General features: G+C 45.9%; 1 protein-coding gene across 4 annotated transcripts in view; it reads left to right on the top strand.

Moving 5' to 3' along the window:
- VAC14 (VAC14 component of PIKFYVE complex) overlaps positions 1-10,755 on the top strand; it is a 1,997,670-nt gene extending 1,986,915 nt beyond the window's left edge. For all 4 annotated transcript variants that reach the window (XM_069654807.1, XM_069654798.1, XM_069654816.1 and 1 more), the window contains one exon: positions 9,256-10,755. In XM_069654807.1, coding sequence (XP_069510908.1) covers positions 9,256-9,421 — 166 coding nt within the window. In that variant the 3' untranslated portion in view covers positions 9,422-10,755. The remainder of the gene's footprint in view (positions 1-9,255) is intronic.
- Positions 10,756-25,369: the final 14,614 nt, after the last annotated feature.

Consider the following 25,369-nt stretch of genomic DNA (forward strand, 5'->3'; position numbering starts at 1 on the left):
ACTCAAAAAACTGCGAGAGTCCCAGGTACTGTCCTCTGGAGAACTTGTGAACTCTTAGCCTAAGAACGTTTTGTGAACTCTTAGCCCAGGACAAAGACTCTCAGAAAGCTGGGTCTTGCACTTTGTGAATCTTCCCTGAACTTTGTATTTCTCTTATCCTGGCAGTGTTTAAAGACATGCCCTATTTGGTTTCCACTTTCTGCGTGTGGCCTATAATACAGTGCAATTAACGTGTTTGCGTTGATACATTGTGTGTTTCCTCTGTTGATTCCCACTGCTGTGACTATCCTTTTCTTAGACAACCGATTGCTTGCTCCTCCATCAGAGTCACCTTCTCTAGTAGCACCCTCCTTCTCAAGCTCCCAGCTTTCATGTATGTTGGCCGAGAAGTACAACAGCCTTTAGAACAAGCACGTAAACTGTGTAACTAGTTCCCATTCAACATCAGATCCCGATCTATTCTCCATCAAACAAACCACAAATGTTCACATTTTTGCCTACGTGTATCTTCGCGTATATAATTGCACACGTCAGCCAGAATTATGTCCACCTTCTGTGAGGAATTCGACAATCCGCACAGAGGGTGTGCAATCGCCTGGGCTTTTTGGAAATTTTAAATGAAATTGAATGTCAGATCAACCCCCAGAAAACTTGTGGGGCTATTCCGCACACATTTTTCTATGCTCACCACGCGACATACACATAGACCCGTGTACTTAGGGTGGACACAGCCTACAGGCGCTGTCCCCCCTGTCATATTTAGTTGAGAAATGACAGCCAAGAGCACATAAAGGCATCTCAGAAGGGGGAGGGCAAAACCTTCTTCCTGCCATGGCCAGCCTAATGAACTAACAAAGGCTGCATGGCTGCGCCCTTTCCCTTTGTCTAAGCTCTGCTGCTGGTGGCAGCTTCCCATACTAATCAAAGTTAAATTCAAACAGGCTCACAAGGGGCCTGGCTGCAGAGGCTAAACTAAGGAGACAGGAAACCCTAACACCCCTTTCATATGCACTTTTATGTTATGTTATGTTGATTATACAGAGCACTGCTAACACCCAGATGCAGTCTCCAGGCTCTGCAAGAGAAAGGGGTGTGGTGGTTAGTGGGGATAGGGTAAGACAATGGGTTCAGAACCAGGAGGAACTGGCATTTGTGAGTGTTGTTTTGGATGTGCGAGGTTCCTGCGAGAGGCCTCATGTATTGTAGCCGTATGGGTAAGATTCAGTGCCTCTGGTATCTGGTAGTGTTTTGTGTTGATGTTAGTGTTTTGTGTGGGGTTGTGATGGGTTTGGTAGTGCACACAGGTTAGGTAATGTCCATAAGGGATCCAGAGTCACAGGCGGCCGTAGCTGTAAAATAATCTGGTATCTTGGTGTGTGTTTGCGTTGTTAATGATTTTATAGACTATGTGGGTGGTTCGCTCGGATTTATGTGATTTCTTCAAAAATATTTCACCGAATCCATTTAACTGAGAAACGAAATCTACTTTTTACTTTTTCTACTTTTATTTTTTTATACGGGGGGAGACCCCACTTGCCCCCAACACCTCCACCCCTCCCTACCCTAACTTTTATCCTTTGCCCACACCCCACCTATTATGCATTACACATATACCCTTACCCCTACCGTTTTCAGTGAAATCTCATTAGGTGAAATGGTATTTGAAGACATCTACGGTAACAGGATCCCTCTAGGTGTGCTTCAGCATCTAGAGATGCTAGGTGGGAACATAATATTGATTCTTGGATTGTTTCTGTAGTGTGCTAGTCCAAGGTCTGGTGTAGTGGCGTCAGTTATGTTGGAGGAGCAGGAAGGAGAAAATGGGTTAGTAAGCCAGTTGGTTTGTTGTAGCCTCAGGCGCAGCCGGTTGGTTACTGCTTGATGATAAATAGCCATGTTCTTGTTTGTGGGTCTTTGGCCCATCTCGTCTCCTCTCTAGTTGTTTGTCTGTGGTATTGTAGTCTGTGTCCCTTCAAGGATGTCATTGTCCTCTGAATAGCCAGGTTCTGAGCAGTTTCCTGAAGGTGATGTGATCTTCTGTGGTTCTAATTTCTTTGGGCATTGTGTTCCAGTTGTTAACAATTGAGCGTGAGAACGGTGTTCCGCAGAATTTCCTTTTTTTTTTACTGTGTTGCCTCTATTTGTAGGTTGTTGCTGGATCTTAGTCCCCTCCTGGGCGATACCGGCTAATCTTGTCTTGGAGGAATTCAGCTCCTTGTCTGTGCAAGGCTTTGTGGGTGATGCAGAGTGCTTTGAATTAAATGCCGTTTTTTTTACTGGTAACCAGTGTAGGCTTTTCAGTGCTGGAGTGATGTGCTCTCTTCTGTTTAGTCTTAATAGGATCGTAGCTGCTGTATTTTGCACCCTTTACAGTTTCTTGGTAAGTCTTTTCGGCAATGCTAGGTAGAGGCTGTTTGCGTAGTCATTTCTTGTTAGTATCAGGGATATGGATGTCAGGGTTCTGTGGGGGAAAGAGAGGTAGGGGAGTAATCCTCTGAGCAGTCATAGGAGAAAGAAGCATTTTTTGGCGAGTGTGTTGACTTGCGCTGCGAGGAATAGTCCGTTGTCCATGAGTATTCCTAGGTTATTTACTACTTCATTCATCTCTGGTTGCATTCCCATGCCAATCGGTCAGTCCATTTGTGGGTTCCCTCTGTCGAATCCTGCAGGTGAGAGCATTTACTCTGTTTTTGCCGGGTTCAGTTTAAGGTTGTTTTTTGTCATCCAATTGTAGGTATCTGTGAGACAGTTGTTGAGGCTGTTATTTTGTTCCTGTGTTCTGTGTGTTTTCCCAATCAGTTGTTTGTCGTCTGCATAGTTGTATTTGGTAAGTCCATGGGTTTGAATGATTTTCATCACTGGGCACATGTAGATGTTAAAAAGCAGCAGCGAGAGGCTGGATCCCTGTGGGACTCTGCAGGATATATTTTTGGTGTTTGAGGTGAACAGTGGTAGGTAGGTTTTTTCGGTTCGGTTTGTTCAGAATGAGGTAAGTCACTTTAGTGCGGATTCCTGTATGCCACATTGCATCGATCTTTTTATTAGTGTTGCGTGGCTCATTATGTCAAATGCTGCTAATATGTCCAATAGTATGAGGGCCGTTTGGACATCGTCTTCTGCGTTTATTTTCAGGTCGTCCCATATCGATAGGAGTGCTGATTCTGTTTCTCTCATTGGTCTGAATCCAACTTGTGACGGGTCGAGTAGTCTGTTTGTTTCGATGTATTTGAGAAGGATTTTGTACAAGTGGCTCTCCAGGATCTTTGCTGGGTAGGGCAGGTTGGATATCGGTCCGTAGTTGCTTGGGTCTTCTGCGCTTTCCGATTCCTTTTTTATCAGTGATTTAATGTATGCTGATTTGAAGGAGGACGGTACTATTCCTCTTTTAAGTGATAGATTCATTAGGTTCCAGAAGTATGTCACCGGGGTTCTGTGGTTGAGTTATCCTTTGAAGATGTCAGGGGGGCAGGGGTCTCTTGGGGATCCTGCAAGGTTGGTTTCCTTGACTGGGGAAGGTTTCTTCTGTGATTGGTTCTAGGCAGGTGAGTTTTGCTGTAATCTGTGTATCGCCTGGTGTCTTTGGTCCAGCAGTCGTCTTTGTATTTGTCAGAGCTAGGTTTATGATCTCCTGGATTGTGTCCATTTTTTATCTCAGGTGGTTGGTGATGTTGTCACAAAGTTGTTGCATCGGGATAATGGAATTCTTGCCGGAAGAAGGTTTATTTTTCTCCTTAATGATTTTTAACAGTTCTTTCTGTGGATTGTTTGCCGATTCTATTCTTGTGGCATAATATAACTTTTTTGGTTTGAGGACTTTAGATTTGTATAATTTGATTTGTCTTTGGTATTTTATTTTGTCTCATTGTGTGTATTCTCTCAATTCTTTCCCATTTTGCATTTTTTTTAAATTGTTTTAGTTCTTCTTTGAACCATTTTGCTGTCAGTTTCTTTGGTGTCACTTTGAATGTTTTAGCTGGTGCCAATTGGTCAAGGGCCTTGAAGATCCAATTGATGAGTGTGTCTTCTGCCTTTTCTATGGTTGCTTCGTGGGTTCTGTTTCACTTAGGAGTCTTGAGTCTAGAAGGTTTGTTAGGGCCTCTAGGCCTAGATTCTTCCAGTTTCCTTTCTTGTTGGTATGGAGTATCTCCTTTCCGGCCGGTAGGCGGGTTTGTAATGTGATGTAAAATGGTATTAAGTTGTGTTGGCTCAATACCGTTGGTGTAGGTGGCGCTGATGCACCTAGTCCTTCACTGCAGAATATTGCATCCAGAGTTTATCTGGCGTTGTGGGTGGATCCATTTACTATTTGCTTGAAATACAAAGTTTTCTGGCGTGCGCAGAGTGAGTTTGCTGTGGACTCGTTTTTCTTTTTCAAATCATATGTTGAAGTCTCCCAGTATGATTAAGTTGTCGTGGTGGGTTGATAAAATGGCGGCCGCGTCCGCTAGTTTTGTTGCAAAGTTGGAGTTGTAAGAAGGTTGTCTGTAGATCAGGAAGAATACTGTGTTTGTTTGGTCATTGAGTTCTATCTTGATGAGGAGGGATTCATTGTCTTGTGCGTTGGTTGTGATGAGTTGAGATGCTCTGATGAATTCTTTGTGTATGATTGCGTTTCCGCCTCCTCTTCGGTTTTCTCTGTTGGGGTGTATTAATTTATAATTGACCTGTATCGCTTAGTTCACAATGGCTTTATAGTTGTCTGATAACCAGGTTTCTGTAAGAAAGAGCATGTCTGTGCCTCCTTCTCTTAGAAGGTCATGGATTTCTATTGAGTGTTTTGCTATCGATCTAATGGTGAGAAGGCTGCAGTGTACTTTGTTTGATTTTCCTTTCGGGTTGTTGTTTGTATTGTTTGTTCGTGTCATGATCCCAGTCATTGAACATAGTCCTCATTCAAGCATTCAGGCTAGACAGGGAACATTAGAACAATCAGCAGGTCAAAGGTGGGTGTTGTCCTGACACATATGGCATTTACACCATTCACAGCATCTACTTCCATAGACTCCTGTGATGTTCAACAGTAATTTCATACACTTAACATGGCCGCCGCAAAACCCATTTACAAGTAGCAGTACGGTTCTATATTTGCAGAGGGAGCTACTTAAGCCCTGCCTCTGCTGGAACACGCACTTCGCGTCTGCTCCGTGGACAGTGGGTAACGCTACTGGCGTTTCTCCTCAGAGAACCTGTGAAAAAGGAGATAATAGAGACATTAGTTTTACGAAAAGCTACAGAGTACCATAGTTCACAGAAGAGACTTAACCGAGAGAAGTTATCTACGAAGCTGTTATCTTCAGTTAAGAACATGTATTCGCTCGTAGTCGCAGCATCTTCAGTCAGCAGTTTTCGCTCGTAGTCGCAGCATCTTCAGTCAGAAGTTTCTTCCACAGCCACCGCATCTTCCGAAGGTTTTTTCCTCAGCTTTCCGAAAACATGCAGACAACACAAGAGATATTTAATTAAAAAACCAACTTAACAGTTTAACAGAGAAGATGTTTTATAGGCGTTTACGTACCTGAAGGTTCTTCAAGTTTTCACCTCACAGCTGTTACCGCGCTCTCCCTTGAAGGCAGCAGTTACTCCGTATTAGCAAACTTATGTTAGGCTAATGGATTCCAGCTTGTCCCTGATTCTGGTTGGTGTATTGTCCATGGTGTAGACTGGGTTAGGATGGTTTATTAGTTGTCTGTTGCGTTTGGTGTCCTGGTGGGGTCTGTATTTGTAACGGTTATTGCCTGTCAGTTTGTTGTTTCTGGTCTGTTTTTGTTTACCACGCAGTCGTATGTGGAGAGGTAGCAAGCAATGTATCTGTCTTTGCTCTGCTCTTTGTATGTCTCCTTGGCCATCTGGGCTGTTTTTTGTCCAGTTTTTTCAGAGTTGTGGGGTCATGCTGGTCAGTGACTTCTCGAGTGGTTTGGGTTTTCTTATTATTTCTGTTGTCTGTTCTGGCTTCTTTGACTTTCTTGTGGCGACGAATGGGGTTTGGGTTGTGGGTTGTATTCCTTTGAGTGGGTGTCTTTGAATTGGTGAGTTTCCTGGTCCATTGGTGTTTAGTCTTTGCTGTTTGTGTTTAGTTATTGATTGTAGTTGGTGAGGTTGTGGATAGTTGGGACCTCGGTTAAAAGACCTTCATGGTTCGGTTTGTTTATTGTTCTTTCCTTTCCGGCTCCTATGTGGTTTTATTTATTTTGGGGTTTCTTTGGTTGTGGTTGTTGAACAAGTGGTGGTAAACCCTGGTGGTTCATTCGTTTTAATGGTCTTTTCTTTCTGGCTCTGATGTACGAATCCACAGTGGGTTGAAGTGTCTGTTTGGCGACACAGCGATTTCTCAAAGGGCACCTGTACCTTAGCTACCGGGGATTGTGGGCACCTGAAAATTAGCTACCAGGGATTGTGTGGGGTCACATAGTTAATGCAGTAACATCTAGACTGGGGACCCCTGGACAGAGGTAGAGGGCCTAAAGAGGAGGTGGAATGCTCAATGCAGTAGCGCCTAGACTTGGGACACGTGGCTAGAGGGAGAAGAGCCTAAAGTGGTGCACAACAGTCAGTGCAGTCACACCTAGAATTGGGATACCTGGACAGAGGAAGCAGGGCCTAAAGAAGGCACAACCATCAATGCACTTGCACCTAGAATTGTGGCACCTGGACAGAGGGAAAGGGGCCTGAGTAGGGTGTACAACAGTCAATGCAGTCACACCTAGAATTGGGACACCTGAATAGAGTGAGAGAGGCCTAAAGAGGGGCACAACAGTCAATGCAATAACACTTTGGTTTGGGACACTTGGGTGGAGGAGCACAACAGTAAATGCAGCAGCCTTCGACCTGGGGCACCTGGTTAGAGGAAGAAAGGCCTAATTACGGGCCACAACAGTCAATGCAATAACACTTTGATTTGGGTAGGGGCACAACAGTGAATCCAGCAAACTTAGTAAAACCTGGGCACCTGGATAGAGGGAGAAAGGCCTAAAGAGGGGGCACAGCAGTCAGTGGAATAACACTTTGAAGTTATGTGGTACCAGAACCGTCTGTCTAAATGGGAGATATGGCTGGCTAACACAATCAAGCTGACTGACACAAACAGGCTAAATGCGACGTAAGGGTAGCTTACACAATCAGGCTAAATGCGAGATATGGTTAACCTAGATAATCAGGCTAGCTACACAATCAGGCTAAATGCAACATATGGCTAACCTAAACATTCAGGCTAAATGGGACATATGGCTAACCTCGATAATCAGGCTAAATACTATTAGTGAAATGATAAGACTGTGTCAACCTGAAGCCAGCTCCCACCCTAAAGTATCAATGACCGTGAGCTGTCTGGGTTTAGGTGTTTACAGTAGGAAGCCCCCGCAGGGGGATCCCATTCAGAAGGTACGAGAATGTGGTTTGCAGGAGACAGAAAGTCTGCTCTCGTTACAGCGTCAAAGGAGACCTGCCGCTTTAGTCAGGAATCACAGAGAGCGCAATTAACTAGAGATACCCTTTGATCCACAACAGAAAGGAAGATGGATGGGACTTAATATTACATGTTTTCACTGCTTTTCTAATATTACATGTTTTCACACCTTTACCTTTTCTGTTGCAAAGCACTCCAGTTATGATCTCATGCATACATGAGATTGTTGGTGGGGGACCCAGGATTGGTTCATTAAGGTAGGCCTAGCACACACCAATCACTGTGGCCCATTTGGCTTTAAAAGAGGGCTGAGCCCCTCTTTTGGGCAGATCATCTGAAGACTTTGCAAGGAGTAACCAGAACAACTTATTTGGACCCTGGCTGAAGATACAGTCTTCCTTACAGCTTCCACCAGTGAAGGAAGGCCAGGATTTCCAAAGAGGGACGCAATATGCCTCCCCTAAACATCTCCCAGGGAACAGAGGGAGATACTGAATCCAGAGGGCCCTCAGCAGCTCCAGAACCGGCACCCAGCCAGCCCTGTTAGGCGCTGCAAGCAAGCAAGCTTCCTAGGTGGGAAGTGCCAGAGAGTCTTTGAACCAAACCCAGGACAGGGCTGGTGCCTGCAACACTCTCCTCAGCTTAAGGCTGTCCGCCTTCAAGGGTGGCACGAGCCCAGTGAAGAAGCTAGGAGTGCATCAACAAGCATCAACAGCGTCTGCCTTAAAGGACATTTTTCAAGCCAGTCGAGCCCCTCGAGCTGCAACCGACTACACTGCTAACTGTTGTCATGCCACAGTCGCCAATGTCGTCCGAGACACCTCGACCAGTGCTTCAGACCCGCCAACCAAACTGAGACAACAATTCCTGACCCGGAGCCGCTCATTGTACTGCCTGCCGCCTGATACCCGCAGCTGTCTCCCGTCTTGAACTCTGTCGTCGAAGCTGCAAAGCACCCTGAAACCACCTCGACCATGTTGACCACCAAGAACTTCTACAAACACAAGGTACATTGTGGTTCTGACCCCCTGGTCCTTCTCTAAAGGCTTCTAGTGACATTGTACAACCCATTGCTCCTTTTGTGCTGAAACCAACTATCCTTGAACTTTTGTGATTAATTACTTTACGGACTACCCTCCTTTCAGTAACCAGCGTGTATCCCCTTTCCTTCTTAAAACTGTCTGTCTTCTGTATTCCTGTACAGGGTGGGTTGTATTCTGTAGTGTGCTAGAACTGTCTGTTGAATAAAAATAAAACAGATATTTGTATACAACCTTGACTGGACAGTCCCTTTTATTATTGGGTAATAATTGTATTTTCGCTGTGTTGAAACTAACCAATGATCCACGATCTTGCAGAGATAAAGCTGCCGTTCTGTCCACGTTACCATAATTGGACAAGGAGGTTTATAATTGACTTGTGTTTCCAATCTGTTCGGATTTCTTCTGGTGTACTAAATGTGTGGGGCTAATTGATGGTTTAGAAAACGATATTCACCCCGAGACCACAGGTTCCACAGGACTTGATTTGTCACACCCTCCTAGATTTTTTACTTAATAGTGTACACACCATAGGCCCAACACAAACATTAACTCAACAGTTGTAGCAGTTACTTTTGATTCTCAGCTCAATGGTCACCTTTTTTGGCGATCTTGGCAGGCTTAGAAAGAGGAGAGCAAGCTTAAAAATGGAACAAATGCAAATAACAAGGGCACACAGATACAGAGACCCGTACACATTGTTTGGAAGTGCCACAGCACCATAATGTTTTGAATCAATGTTTTAATTTTCTTGAATATGAAGTAGATGTGAGAACATACATAATATTGGCAAGTAACTTCTTCTTTTCTCAGGCACACAGCCGATGGGGATGCAAATTCCAAGCCGTCCGACTCCCTCAACGTTGACTACCTGGAGCTCCTGCAGCACTTTGAGAATGTTCAGAACAAGCACCTCGAAGTGAGGCACCAGCGAATTGGCCGTGGAGAGCATCTGGACAAGAAACTGGGCTGCCTTTGAGAGACATATCTGTTCAACCGGTGTAAAAGACTTGCCGTCTCGCTAAGAGCATGTGCGATCAGGCAGTTGTTTTCACAGGAGTCCATATTAGTGACCCCAGAGTGAGACCATGCTTGTGAAACACATCCACAGGATTCAGGAACTAGCAGTTGGCAGGAGTTGAAGTAGAGACAGTTCGGTAGCATGCAGGTCTGATGTTTGCCTACATCCAATGGCCGTCAAGGCTAGCTTTCATTAAAGAGCCAACTTGATCATGCAAGGATCCTGTAGAATGATCTTTGAGCCCCAATAAAGTCTGAAACACCACCTACATGGCGGAAGGCCAAATATTTTGTGAGCAGCAGGCATAGCTGTGAGGGTCATGCAGAGAATCAAGATGTTAGTGTTCCATGGGATGGTATGCACAAAAGGGCTTCCCAGGATGGCAAATGTAATGAGGCGAAACCATGATCCCTAAAAGCTAAGTATCAATCCGCATCTTCTGAGGAAGCAAGACCAATGAACACTAGGAGAGTAGACATTGCCGGGAGAGCCAGCTTGACTAGCTAGCACATGATCCAAGACTAGAAACTCCTGGAATAGCCCTCTGATCAGGCAAGACAGTCATCAGGACTTGTGATGTTAGACAAACACATGCAGCTGAAGTAATGGGAGTTTTAGAAGTAAATCTTGCAAAGAATGTCGTTAACATAGGTGCATATAGGCTGAATGATGACCATGTGGCTCTCCGACTGGTTGTTGTGTTGAATCTGTGACTTCATGAGCACATCAGCACTATAAGAAAGCTAAGTGATGAAATCCCTGGATCTCGAGCCTTGGAGTGCTTTTTAAATAGACTTGTTGTAAATTTGTTTTCATTTTTTATTCCTGTGTTGACCATAGGATGCAAAATAGGGCCTTGAATTAAGTGTTTAAACCTTTTTTAACTTAATATCTTGGTTTTCTCTCCTTGCCTTAAGACATGTCGTCAGCTCCATTTTGCGCTCTTCTAATCAATCAGTCTCAGTTAGGGTGTAAGTGAAGCAGAATCTGTCTCTCCTGCTGATGTTTACTCATGTGTATTAAATGTAACACCTGTGCTATTGGAGAGGTTTCCTCCTGAGCGATCTTCGTCTTCCCGTGTATATCATTTAGGTTGGATTCTTCCCCAGTACATACCAGTTGTTTCTCTCACACCATTTGATACCTAAGCCCACCTTTCCCACGCAAGCCTGCCATGCCTTCCATGTGGTTAAGCAAAGTTCCTGCCTGAACAAAGGTCTGAGATATGGTTGTGTCTGCATTGCAAGAATCGCCACTTCATGACATCCAATAAATGATGGTTTCTTTCCGTATTTTAACTATGTTTTATCTTCTTTGAAATGCACGTTTTAGAGCTGAAATGGGAAATGCCTACAGGGCAGGTTTGAAGCATACTGGTGTCAGTCAAGATGCAGATTAATTGGCAGCAGGCTGTGTAGGGTTCACATTAAAGCGCAAAGGTTGATCTCAACATTGAGAGATATGTGCAGGTTTTTCAGATGGCAGCATTCAAAAGAAGAAACCAAACATGCTGTGGTTCCGGAAATGAGATTAAAAGCGAGGTGGGGTGAGAGTTTTTATTTATTTATTGGACATTTGTATGGCACCTATACGCGAGTGTTTACAGGTGCCACAAGACAAGTTGCGGGGGTGAACATGGGAAAGAAGTAGAACAACAAATAGTAATATTGGCCATCTGACAATCCTACCTTGCAAGTGTAAGACAAGGTGGTAAGTGGAACTTAAGAAGATCTGGCTCAAGTCTGAAGGGGGGCCATTCCAGAGGGAGAAACCAGCAGAGGAAAAAGATCTACCTCCCACTTTATTCTTGGAGAAACGTTTGACCTGCGGAGAGTTGGAGCCAGCGGACTGAAGGACTCTGGCAGGGAGGTATTTAAGAAGTGAAAGCTGGATGTAGAGAGGTCCCAGGCCCCAAACAGATGATGCAAATTGTCCTGCATTTGATCCTTGCGGTAACCAGGAGCCAGTGGAGAGATTTTAGGGTTGGAGAGATGCGATCCCTGAGCTTGAGGTAAAGGATAAGTCTCTCAGTCCTATTCTGGATTAGTTGAAAGGGCTAAGGGAGGAAAGAGGCAGATTGAAGTAGAGGCTGTCGCAGTAGTCCAGTTTAGAGAGAACCAGGGCTCTGGAGACGTTGAGCTTCTGGGGGAAGGTGAGGAAAGGTAGAATGCACCTGAGGAGGTGGAGCTGAAAGTTGGACTTCTTGACAAGGGCTCTGATGTGTGGAGAGAGAGAAAGTGAGGAGTCAAAGATTATCCCAAGGTTTTTTGCCTCACATGCAGGTGAGGGGAGGGGACCCAAAGAGGCTGGCCAGAGAGTGGGGTGGGAGGACAAGGAACAGGTGTCCCAATGAGAAGAATCTGTCTTACTGGCATTAAGGCAGGGATCATTGGCAGAGCAACATGCCTGAATAGCAGTCTGGTATGAGGGAGGAGGGGGAGGAGGAAGAGGATCTCTGCTTGAAGGAGATCTGTGTGTCGTCTGTATGACACTGGAAATGAGGGGAGAAGGTGGAGATCAGGTGGCCCAGAGGCACCAGGTAGCTGTTGAAGAGCCCTGGTGATAGGATAGAGCCCTGAGGAACCCCACAAGTAGAGAGTGAGGCGGAGGAGAGAAATGGACCCATTTGCACTTTCTGTTTGAAAGGATGGGCTTCAATCTAATCTACCATGCCGAATACACACTAATCGTGCATTCAGCATTTTAGATTCAATCCGTTTGTGCAATCCCCTCTGGATGCCCTGAAACAGGACTGGTTGAGGTGCACATGCTGATTTGTGCAATGACTGTTCTCATTTTTAATGGTCATTAAGCATGAGGACTTGTAAACGTGCCTGGGATTGAGATTGCTTGGTAGCACACCACCCCAGACAGTTTAAGGTGCATTGTTCTCCTATGTACCTAGTCCTCACAAGTTATGCTTCCTTTGCATGTTTCACCCGCCCCATTCCCATTTACATGCAAAACATGAAGTATAGAGGTATGCCTAAATCCAGTTTCCTTCTTCAAATCTTTTAGGCAAGTTAGTTGATGTGTTTCTATTGTATGAGACAAGGTTCTTGCCTATATATACAGATGTGTGAAAACCGTTAGTTAAGACATAGTTAAGATGATCTGATTTATTGCAACAATACTACAAAACACCAAAAAACCGTTGTTTCCAACAGGGAACCTTCTTGCACTCCTAATGGGCCTAAGCCCTGTCCGAGATTTCTATATGAAAAGCTTTATGTTTAAAGCAAATCTTTCAATGCAATCCAAGCGTGTACAGTCAAATGGCAGCTCAACAGTTAGTCAATCAGACATTTTCAATAAAGACTTCAAAAAAGCACACACACATATTTAATCTGACTGGGGCATGAGTCTTCCTCCATATAGTATTATTTTTGAACAAATAAAATATAAATCAATTCAATACAACACAAATGTTTTATACAAAAAAAGTATTTTCCAAAAAAACACAGTAATGTGTCAACAAATAACACCTGTGCAAATACCCATCATCATCATCGATGTTTACATTGGTTAAACTTGTCGCCTTGACATTCGATCGCAATGTTTTCCAGATATTCTATAGCAGGTATCCATTGAACCAGTAGAAGTAATGTCCAAATAAACTCAAATTGTTGTTAATATCAAACGACTATAGCCAACGTGTTTCGAACTGTATGTTCATCATCTGGGCATTTGAGATTAAGTGTTCCGAATTTGTTAAAGTGTCTGTCCAAACTGCAAATGTAACAGGTATAGGTAAGATTTAGTCTTATTTGTTTCTGAAAGCTTTAACTCATACAAAATCATATTCTTACAGTATTCGAGAAGAAAGTATTGGAAGAATTCAAGAAACTTCCTTTTCACCAAAAACAGCACAGTAACTTCTCAAAAACAGAAAGAAAAACTTTGAAGAGACTGTTGGATAATCTATAAATTATCTGCAAACCGGCTAACAAAGGCAGAGCATTAGTTCTGATGGATAAAAATGATCATCTTGAGGAAGTAAATAGGAAGCTTGGGGATGAGGAGGCCTACACAGAAATTAACTTTGATCCTACTGAAAAAGAGCATGACCTCATTAAAGGGGTTTTGGAAGAAGCAGAAGAGAGAGGAGTAATTAGTGAGAGGACACACACATTCTTGGAAAAGGCACATCCCATCCTGCCGGTCTTCTATATTCTACCCAAAATACACAAGAGCTTGGACAAACCACCAGGTCGCCCAATAATTGCAGCAACAGAGAGTATTTTGGAACCGCTGACCAAGTATCTAGACAAAGTACTGCAACCTTTGATTCAGAACAATGCAACCTACGTGAAGGACACCATGCACTTTTTAGCTCAGCTGAATGATATCCGCTTTGTCAAAGGCTGTGATACCCTCTTCTGCCTTGGATGGATCTTCATTGTGCACTAATATTGTCCATGAAGTGGGCCTTGAGGCAGTGGAGTGGCTATTACTCCAAGCAGACTTATGTCTGGGGGAAAGACTCTTTGTACTTACACTTTTGAAGCTTGTCCTCATAAATAACTTTTTCAAATTCAAGGATACATTATTCCTACAGTTGTCTGGCACAAGCATGGGGGCAGCAATGGCACCTAGCTATGCCAATGCATTCATGCTGTACCTTGAAAAAGAACACGTCCTAAATTCTCCTCTATGGTTAAGACATCTATCCATGTTCCTCCGTTACATCAGTGATGTGTTTGGAATATGGACAGGACCAAAAGAAGAATTGGAAGAATTCTTCCATATGAGGAACAACATGAATTCACGGATAAAGTTCACAACCCAAACCAGTGACACCCCCATCAACTTTCTGAACGTAGACATTTATTGGGATATGGACCGTCTGAACACAAGAATGAATACCAAATCCACACCAAGATGGTGACCGACATGGTCATTGCGAGATACGCATGCGCGAGTTCTCCATGACAACACATAAACAGGCCACGTCGGCATAGCCCCGTAATGAGGTGACTACTCATTTGGCTTCACATACTCCAGTCGGGTAAGCGATCCATAAGATCTCTAGTATTATTTTTCAACATAAATGTACATCTGAGCACGCCGTCATATTCCACGATGTCTAGGCATGGGGGACGGCGGCACGCATATACTAGCACCTCGTTAGCATATTGAGAGAGTATCCAAGGTTCTAGCACTAATAATGGCGATACTTGACACTCCCAACAGTAGGATTCATGATCCTTACACAAACTACCCACGGAGGTCCAGTATGTTAGCGACCTCACAGAACATCTACAATATAGACCATGCGGATGTCACATACATTATGGAAGCTTCCTCTAGTTGGTTAAATGGAGGGTGACACGAGGGATGCACCATGACCTATTGTATCTTTAGCATCTAGAACAATATGTCATATCTGTTAAGGTGTGAGTCACGAGAATGTTGCGTACCTGTATGTTTGGTTGATCTCGACGGGGCAGCCAGACTGACCAGAAGGATTGGTGACACGAGGAACCAGCCTCTCCTCCACCCAGAATGGGTACTGGGTAAAAGATGGACCGATTCCCAACGTCACGAGCTGCTCTCTCCTGATTACCGTGACGTCGGGACTGTGCAGGAGAGGCTGAAGGAACAAGTTCTTGAGACGATGGAGCTCCAAGGTCCAGGGAGGACCGAGACGTCTGGTGGTGCTCAAGAGTCCAAGAAATGGCCGGGGCGTACACCAGGGAAGGTGCTGGACGCAGAGGAGGTCAAGAGTCCAAGGATGGCTGAGGCGAACACCAGGAGAAGACACTGGATGCTGTGGTGCTCAAGAGTCCAAGGATGGCAAAGGCGTACACCAGGAGAAGACACTGGATGCTGTGGTGCTCAAGAGTCCAAGGATGGCAAAGGCGTACACCAGGAGAAGACACTGGATGCTGTGGTGCTCAAGGGTCCATGAATGGCAGAGGCGTACTCCAGGAGAAGACACTGGAAGGAAGACCGCAGAACACAGGCTGGCGTGGAGCAGGAGAAAAGGGAAAATCAAGGCAGGGCTGCCTAGCCAGGCAGAAGGAGGGAAAACCCGGGAAGGAGCGAAAACTGACGAGGACCAGGCAAGGAGAGGAGTCCAGGAAGGCAGAGAACCCCTGCAACCCAAAAGGGAGAATCCAGAGGGACCCGGGCAAGACAGGGAGCTGGCAAGATGAGGACCAAGGAGAACAGGAGAGGAGAACCCCAGGTAAGGCTGAACTGAGGAAAACTGGCGCTGGAACAAAAGGTGAGCGAGTAAACACGATCAGGAACAGAACGCGTTGAGACGCGATCTGCTCCCGATCCTCCCTCTCCCTTTATGGGCCGCCGGCACCCGCGAGGCCTGAAACGCAACCTGATCGTCGCCGGGCGCCGGCGGACCCAGAGCGAGGCTTGGGAAGCAAGCCCCTCCAATCACGGGTGCCCAATCCACGGCGCATGAGCGGAACCGTGATCGCGGTCTCCCGCGCATGCGCCGAGGAGCTGCAGCTTGGGTCCCCGAAGCTCTCCCTCTGGCGCCTCTCCAAGCGCGAATAGAGGCGTCTGGAAGGGAAAGCGCGTGCAACGAACCCCGGTCTCCCGGTAAAGCGTGACAATATCATCACACCTACATTATTTATTTTTACAGTGCTTGGTGAGTCCACGAGGGCCTCATATAACTTTGGTACACATCCCCACGCAGATAGCAATTTCCATGGGGAGGGTGAGTACACTCCCAAACCTCCTTACATCTACCCATATTGCATATAGAGACATAAATAGAGACTTATCCCTTCTGATATATAGAACAGTTAGCCCACCATTGTATTACTCATGGAACCTTATGGTTTTTTCCATAGATTCTGTACAAGACAAAATGACATATTGGCATACAGAAGGAGGTCAGTACTTTGCATGTACTTACATTTAACTCTGTATAAGTTAAAGCTTTCAGACACAAATAAGACAAATTAGTACCTATACCTGTTACATTTGCAGGTTGGACAGACACTTTAACAAATTGGGAACACTTAATCATAGGGCTACCCTGAAGATGAACATACAGTTCAAAACGCGTTGGCTATAGTCGTTTGATATTAACAACAATTTGAGTTTATTTGACCGTTACGTCCACCCGTTCAATGGATGCCTGCTATAGAATGTCTGGTAAACATTGAGATTGTATGCAAAGGCAAAAAGTTTTATCAATGTAAACATCGATGATGATGGGTATTCGCACAGGTGTTATATGTTATAAAACACTTTTTTTGTAAATAACATTTGTGTTGTATTGAATTGATTTATACTTTATTTGTTCAAGAATAATACTATATGGGGGAAGACTCATACCCCAGTCAGATTAAATATGTGTTCACTTCAGCTTTTTTTAAGTCTTTTTTGAACATTTATGATTGACTAACTGTTGAACTGCCATTTCACAGTACGAGCTTGGATTGCATTGAAAGTTTTGCTGTATACATATGTTTTTATATCAAAATCTCGGACAGGGCGTAGGCCCATTAGGAGTGCAAGAAGGTTCCCTGTTGGCAACAACAGGCCTTTGGTGGTTTGTAGTTTTCATTGCTAGTCGCTGGTGGCCTAGAGACCTTCTGCTTCCTGCACCTGTAATATCAATTACACATTGGATAAATAATGACTAACACTTGTTAAATGTTTATGTAAGAAACTTAGGAACACTCTGCTACCTAGGCAGTGCCCCTCTTCCCTCTCTCTCTTATCGCAACAATACCCCACAATGTCAATTTTTATCCCATTTTTTATCCCTGCTGCATCCTCATTTATGTACTCGTAGACTGAGTAACTGAGGGGGGGAGGGGTGGGCGGACTCAGAGTTAAGATGGTCGCCACTTCCTACATCGGCTAAATTTCAAAGGTTTCGTAGCGATAAATTGGATCATCTTAACTCTTTCTTAACTTAAGTTTTCTCTCTGAATTTCAGGGGGGTTGTCATGCTATATCTTTTCTAGGGCCTGCGCCCATAGCCTTTGGCCATGGAGACCCACTGGCCTAGATTCAGCAGTTGTCTGTGGCCTCTGCATCTTAGCTCTGTCTTTATTACATTTTCTTCACTGAATTTCAAGGTTTTTGTCATGCTACATCTTCTCCGGGCCCAATTGTCATGGCTTTTTGACCACAGCCAATTGCTGCAGCCTTCGGCTATGGACACTGACAATGTTGCCCCAATTATTAAAAGAGACATAGGCCCATCCCCATGCCTACTAACTCACCAGATCCCACCAGCAGTGGACTTTGGCAATGGCCCATGCCCCCCCTCCTTTAACTACCTGTGTAGTTTACCCCGGGAAACTCCCACAGTCACCCCACGTTGCTTTCTTTTCCCATGGTACCCATTACCGCCAATCATTCAGGCAGTAATGCATTGTGCTCTGATTACTGCATGAAATAGAACACACTCAACAATTTCGATCTTCCCCCATTCCCACTATAGCTCTACTTGTGCACCCCTCCTCCTTTCTAGGACTCCCTTTCTGTGAATCATTGAAGTGCTTCCTCACCCTCTCCTATTACCCCCTTTCACATGCTAGTTTGTGACGCATTTTTGTTTTCCGAGTGCATCTTGTGACATTTCCGCAGGAATCCCATGGAAATCTTGTGGGATTCCACTGGTAAAATGAAAATGTTGTGGCACAATTTAGCACACTGTCCAGACTTCACATGTGGTCCTCTTTCCCTTTCCGCCCATCTACCCTGATATAAAACCTCTCCTTTCCCTCCTTTAGATATCGTTTAGAGCACTTTTATGTTTTGGCCTCCCTCTGGACTGCAGCGGGAATCACTCACATTGGCGAGAGGGTGCGGGGGGGACCCCAAAGGCCACCCCTTCTACGTTAAATTACTTTAAAAGTGCTGGATGGATTTACACCAAACAAAATAGGGACATCTGCAACACATTGTGCCCAACTTGTCTCTAATTTGGTGCAAATTTGTGCAGCAGTATATGCACTATGGTGTTAAATGGAAGCACATTTCTCTGTATGGGAAATATAATGGAAGTAGGCCGAAATTAGCTTTCTTTTGTTTTCTTGATAGCTTTTCAACCATTTAACACATTTTCCCCAGCATTTCCAGTTTGAAGGAACTCGTGCAAGACATTAAGACATTTCTTTTTTGAAAATGTCATTCATATTCGACCAGCGAGTCAAAAGTTAGAAGCAATAGAATTTTGGGAAACGTCAATGCAAATTGGTTTAATTATAACTATATGGTAGCAATAATTAGAGAAGTGGCTGCCCAAATGCCATGGGTAACAGTTGGCACCAATGTTGATCATTTCTGATGATTAAATAAAGTGATGTATTCATATTCATTTTACAAGATAGGAAGGAGGATCGAAGGGCACTAACTTGTCAAGAGGTATTGTTGCAGGGGATCTTAAGTTCTTAGTATATTGATAGGTTCCTATATAGAATGTGTACATAAGTATTAGGTGCAGAGGAACGAAATGTATCTCAAGACCACTAGAGACCAAAAAGAAAAACAAAGAGCGTAGCCTGTCATATGCTGACGGGTAGTCCCTATGTGCACTCCTAGGGGATATAGATATCCCAAAAACTAATTAATATAGGTTCAAATGTATACAATATATTTCAATGTGTAGCCCAATGGGTAGCAATACTTTCAATTCATTTAAATAACAACTGTGTTTTTTTCAATTTCAAAAAATGATTTTTAGCAACATTTAGTAAAAGGAAGCAAACATTCAAAAGAATATGCAATTTTTCGCAATTTTCACAGAAAGGAAAACACAAATTAATAAGAGCAATTTGAGAATACAAGTTTTTGTTTTTTTCACAGAAAGAGACGGGTAAGTAAGAACAATTTGTTAATACATGTTTAACCAAATCATTCCAAAAGAGTCCAGTGTGTCACATCTCAATATAACGTCGTCAAAGAGTTATGTGTTAACTTCCACACTGTTAAGTTACGTGTAGTCCTGTCTCTAATTGATCCAAATACGTAGGCTGTATCAAAGATGTTTCAAACAAATGCCGACGTGTTTCGGAATGAATCCTTCTTCAGGGCTGATGCTGTTTAACTAGATTTCTATGTTTCCAGTTTCCAACACCCGATGTGTATCTGTAGATAACGCATAGAGAATATGTTTTACAAGTAAGTCTTATAGAGTCCAAAAAGCAATAAAATGGATAACTTGGAGTGACCAACCTTGTGTCATCTTGTAAGATTCTTGACAGCAGTATTCAGCTTTAAGCAGCTGTTAAGGGAGTTTAAGATAATTTGGCTTGATACCCTGAGTCATCGGTGAGTATATGGTCTGTAGCTTTCTGCACAGTGTGTACCAGAGTCCAAGGAAGTGCCCGGTCAGAGGGCAGGAGATATTAGAGCTGAAAAGAGCATAAGTAATAGCTTTGACCACAATGTAGATAATACCAGCTATATAATGTTGTACATATGACGTGTGGCCACCATTTAAGAAAGTACACAGTGTTCACTTGTTGTCTCTATTCCCACATACTAAATTACTCTTAGTGACTCTGTTCGAATACGTATGTCAAAGCATAAAGATATGCATAATTCTAGCGATACTTTATATACATTGCCCAAATGTTCTGTTCCAGAAATGTATCTCTAGCCCATAATCAATCCGCTGTCATAAAAGCGATATGTATACATATGCCGTCGTGTACACACAAAGTTAACATGATTCGCTTTCATTCAGTTGGTGATAACTCGTGCCAGTATAGTTATACACGGGCTCTTAATGGTGTGCTTCATGTTCATCCTCTGACAAACTGGCCTGCCGTCTGCTGCAAAGGCAATACCGGCTCTCCGTTCTCCCCAAGAAGAGAGCCCATATCCAAGCCCGCATCTCTGCGGTATCTAACAACTCGGCTGAACTCTTTAAAATCTGCAAGGAACTGGCCAATTCTGCCGCAGTCTCTACCTCTCCTGTCCCTTCCCAGGCCCTCTGCACGGCACTGGGTTCTCACTTCATTTAAAAAACTCAGGACATCCTGTCCTCACTCTCCTCCTATCGCCTCCTTCCCTCTACTCCCTGTTCTTCCTCTGGCCCTTCTGCAGCCACCCCGCTCCCTCCTTCTCTGCCTTTCCCCTTTTCTCTGCAGACAAGGTTTCTCGACAAGTCCGATCTATGAAAGTCTTGTCGAAACAGGTTCACCCCTATTCCTCCAAAAGTGTCAAGTTACCACATCGACTCCCTGGCTCCTGCCCTGGCTGATTTCTGCAATCACTCCTTCGCCACCGGAGTCTTCCCATCCCCCCTAAAGCACTCCCTTGTGCACCCTCTTCTTAAGAAACCCTCTGCTGACCCCTCCTGCCCGGCTAACTATCGCCCAATCACTCCCTTCCTGGGCAAGCTCCTGGAGAAACTGGCCATCGGCCATCTCCCATCTTAATCTCCACACCGAATCTGTTGGTTGTCTTCATGACCATCAGTCTGGATTCAGGACTGCCAAAAGCACGGAAACTGCTCTCCTGAACATCCGTGAAGACTTACTCTCCAACCTTGACTCCAACACCCTGTGTCTCCTCATCTTGCTTGATCTCTCTTCTGCCTTTGACACTGTCAACCATGCCATCCTGCTCAACCGTCTCTGTGATAACCTGGGTGCAAAGACTGGAAGGGGTGTCTGTACTCCTGCTTTCTATATGGTAGAGGAGAGGAACAGAGGACCCCAGCCAAGATTCTCTATTCGGTAGCTATGGTCGAGCAATCAAGGCCTAGCTTCTCAGGAGGTGATGCAGGCTGGTTCTTAAGTACAGGGTAGTCCCCAAGCCCCCACAAAGCAATGTCCACACACTGTATTGGTTAAAACAGTCTTTATATAATTAATATTCAAGGTTATGTACACTATCACAATAACTCACTTTGTGCTCAAAAAATCAACAATGGTAAATATATACAGTTCGACAGTGGTACCACAAATATTATCAGATCTCATTAAAGGGCATCAACTATACTGTCAAAATGTCACACAGATCAATAAAGAGGAAACCAGCAGTAGGGAGAGGAAGGAAAGCAAGATGGTTGAACTATTGGCAGAATACTGACCCCTGCCAACTAGGCACAGTTCTGTGTGGAGGTCCCCCAACCTGGGCAACCTGTAAAGCAAAGATGTATCACAAGCCCAGTCCATATATTGTTCTATGAGTCTTATGTCCCTCTACAATAGTTCTACAGCCCCAATGTACCTGGAATTGTAGTGTTTGTCGACGGGAAATCGGCGGCCCTTCTTGAGTGCCCTCCCTTTAAGGCAGGAGTCACGGGTCGTCGAAAGTCCGACGGAGAACAGGGTGAACTACGGCGGTGAAGTGGCAGCTTCGTTCCTAGCAGTGCTCGTCGACGACGGAGCGTTGGCCTCCTGCAAGGAAGAGGCATGCGGGGGAACCTTGGTGACAATTGTTCTGGACCGCAAAGAGATGATGAAGAGCTGTGGCCTAGCGAGGGCGTTGAGTCATCGGCGTCTCTGTGGTCTTTAGGTGGCGGGAAACCCACCGGCAGATGCTGCTCGGCGCGTCAACGGTCGGGCCTTCTCCAGCAGGATAAAGCGGGCGGCGATGCAGACAAGAGCGTCCTTGGATCAAATGAAGTTCTTAGGCAAACGGGAGCACGGCGGCTCCAGTTGGCGACAGCGGTCATCGACAATGGCGGACAACAGTCCTGGCGCTTCTCTTTGGGATTCCGCGGCAGTCGCCGTCTCCTGTCGGCAGCCTGTCATAGGTCTGTCTACCAGGGAGCTTTGGCAAAGATCAGCTGGTGCACGATGGTCCCTCCTAGCTCGGGAAGAGGGCGCCTTACCAGTTCCTCTCTGGGTCAGTCCTTGGAGACACAGCAGCTTTCAGATTGATGAAGGAGAGCAACAGCAATTATTCTCTTCCAGCAGGGCTTCAAGGTTGAGCTTCAGTTTCACTCAAGTTACTTTTCAGCTTCTGAACATGAATTCTAGCAGTGAGAGGCCCCCAGATATACTAGTTGATCTCCCATTCATTCTTCTGGGGCACACTCAGGCAACCAATCGGTCAGAAGGGCATTCATGCAGGCAGGCATCCAATCAGGTGCATAATGCATTCAGGCCATTCACTCCTCTTCAGACACTCACAACAAGTTATGTGTATTGGGAGAAGTACCCAGCCATTCAACACTCCACACTGCATTCATACCAGTTTCGGGCAGGGCTGTCTCAGTCATTGTGTCAAACACCAGATACTAGACACCCACAACACAGAATACGTATTCGTCACACTCCATTCACCCAGGTCCCACCCACAGGATGTACCCACAACATAACGTCACTGGGAAGGCTTCAGCCAGTCTGGCCTGGACTTCACAACAACACCATATATGGAACTTCCACCCAACAGCTGGTCAGGGGGAAGGGACAGAGTCAGGGTTCTCCAGGACTTTGGGAAAACAAGGTAATAGGCAATAGAAAGCAAGAGGCCACAGGTGCCATCTTGTTCCCCATCAGGTATCAACTGATTCCAATGGCAGGGCCTGGGTATCCCAAAATGGAGGATACTCAGGGCACCTGTCAAATTCAGCATGGAGCTGCCACCAGCCCATACCCTGCTCTGTGGGCCACACCCAGGTGCCCAAAAACATACACTAGGGGCACAGGGTTGTACCCCTACCCATGGGTGCCATAAGGGTATCCCATGGGTCTGTACACCAAACCAAAAGAGAGAGCTGCACCGCCAGGAGTCCCACATGAACTCCTGCGCAGAAAACAACAAGGATACAGAGGCCCTGTCCCTCCGATGCATTTCCAGCATCACCCTGGGTATCACTGGACAGGATCTGGCGTGGCTGACTTCTTTCCTCTCCAACCGACCCTCCCAGGTCCAACTTGGGTCCTTCCTCTCTGATATCTTTTTCTCTACATGTGGTGTCCCCCAGGGATCTAACCTCTCTCCTTGGCTGTTCAACCAATACCTGGCACTCCTTGCCCACCGCATCGCTGCTCTCTGCCCCAATTGTTCAGTGCTATGCAGATGATACCCAGCTCATTTTCAGGCTACCCTCGGCCTCCTCCTCTCCTTCCCTCATCTCTGACTGTCTGTCTGCTATCCAGGAGTGGTGTGCTGCCAATGACCTCTGCCTTAATGCCAGTAAGACTGAGATTCTACTCATCGGCACTCCCACACCTTCCTTCCCTGCAGCTCTCTGGCCAGCCTCTCTTGGCCCTCTTCCTGCTCCCACCTGCAAGGCTAAAAACCTCGGGGTCATCTTCGACTCCACACCCTCCTTCTCTCCTCACATCTGACGTCCCTAAGAAGTCACACTACCAGCTGCTCCTCCTCAGAGGTATTATTCTTTTCCTCTCCTTCCCCCAGAAGCTCACAGTCTCCAGAGCCCTGGTTCTCTCTAGGCTGGACTATTGCAACAGTCTCTATCTTAATCTGCCTGCCTATACTCTCCGCTCTCTGCAACTTATCCAAAACAGGACTGCGAGACTTGTCCTTGGCCTCAAGCCCAGGGATCGTATCTCTCCAGGACTGAAATCTCTGCACTGGCTCCCAGTGGCTGCAAGCATTAAGTTGAAAACCCTCTACATTTTCCACAAGGCCTTCTGGGACCTGGGGCCGCAATACCTTCAACTCTCTCTTCCCAAATACCTTCCTTCTCCAGCATGGGGTCTGGCATGGATTCACATGCTCATGAATATTCCCCGTCGTCAGGCTGGGAATCCTCGGTAAAGAAAAAACCAGTATCAGTTTCGTTTCTGATCTGTCTTTCGTAGTAATAACCAATCACTGGTCTCTGCGTCATACTGACCACAGCCAATGACTGCCCTCTACCTAAGCACCGCCTCTGGCAGCCATCTTCAGATTTTTACCGCACGTTCATGTGTTGGGATCCTCGTGCTATTGCTCTCGAGCGTTAGTGCTATTTTTTCGCGCTTTTTCACAAAAAACTTCGATTTTCGGTCAAAAGAGCCTCAAGCTCCACCGATCCTACATCCGATCAACGGGGACCCGTGTCGGATTCATCTGTGCCCCTCAAGGGTGAAGATTTCGTCGAGCTACACTTCGGAGGACTCCAGAAGCTTCTCAGGCCCGGTCTCGGAGATGGCCCAGGAGAAGGGAAGCTCGACGCCCGGAAAGCTGTTCAGGGCCTGCCCTGGATGCCAGCTGCAGAACGTCTTCAAGGAGGACGAACACTCTTTCTGCCTTTACTGCCTTCATGGGGACAAGACGCACGTGGAGAAGGACTGTGCGTTTTGCGGCAACATGTCGGAACGGACCATGAAGGACCGCCATCAACGTCTCGCCAGCTGGCTGGAGGGTAAGAGCCCGTCTGGCGAGAAGAAGAAGAAATCTGAGCGGTCTTCTAAGACCTTTGAGGGCGCCCCGGCGACGGGGGCCCAACATAAGGCCAAGCACCGCGAGTCCGCTGGCACCGGGAGCGCCGAACGGTCGGGCTCTACGGGCGCCAGGCAGGGCGCACCCTCCCCGGCACCATCAACCACGAGCCAACGCTCTGGGTCGGGTAAGAGGAAGGCCGAGCACCCGGCGAAGCTCCTGGAGAGACCCCGGTCGAGCTCTAAGGCAGAGGAGGAGCGTGGCAGTGCCCCCTCCCTCAAGGATAAGGCGGTGAGCGCACCTAAGGTGGTGAAGGCCTTGATCCATTCGACCAAGCCCTCTATCGAAACGGTCGCGGCGGCCCTGGCCCAGCCTGTGGAGGCTGCACCAGTGGTGGCGGCCTCGGGGCCCAGAATCTCCCTGCCTCCCCGGAGGGAGTCTTCTTTCGTGCCCATCGATAGGACCCCCGTGAAACCCTCCGTGGGGAAGAAGGGGGGGCAGGGCGTCGTCGTAGATTCGGCCTCAACCTCAGAAGAGGAACTGATCGAGGTCTTAAGCCACGGCCTAGGCGTGGAACAAGACCAGCCCGTCGGAATGGGCCCCGACGCAGGTGACGACGAC

The sequence above is a fragment of the Ambystoma mexicanum genome, chromosome 1p (genome assembly GCF_040938575.1).
Source record: "Ambystoma mexicanum isolate Mex_15411 chromosome 1p, UKY_AmexF1_1, whole genome shotgun sequence".
Taxonomy (NCBI): Eukaryota; Metazoa; Chordata; class Amphibia; order Caudata; family Ambystomatidae; genus Ambystoma; species Ambystoma mexicanum.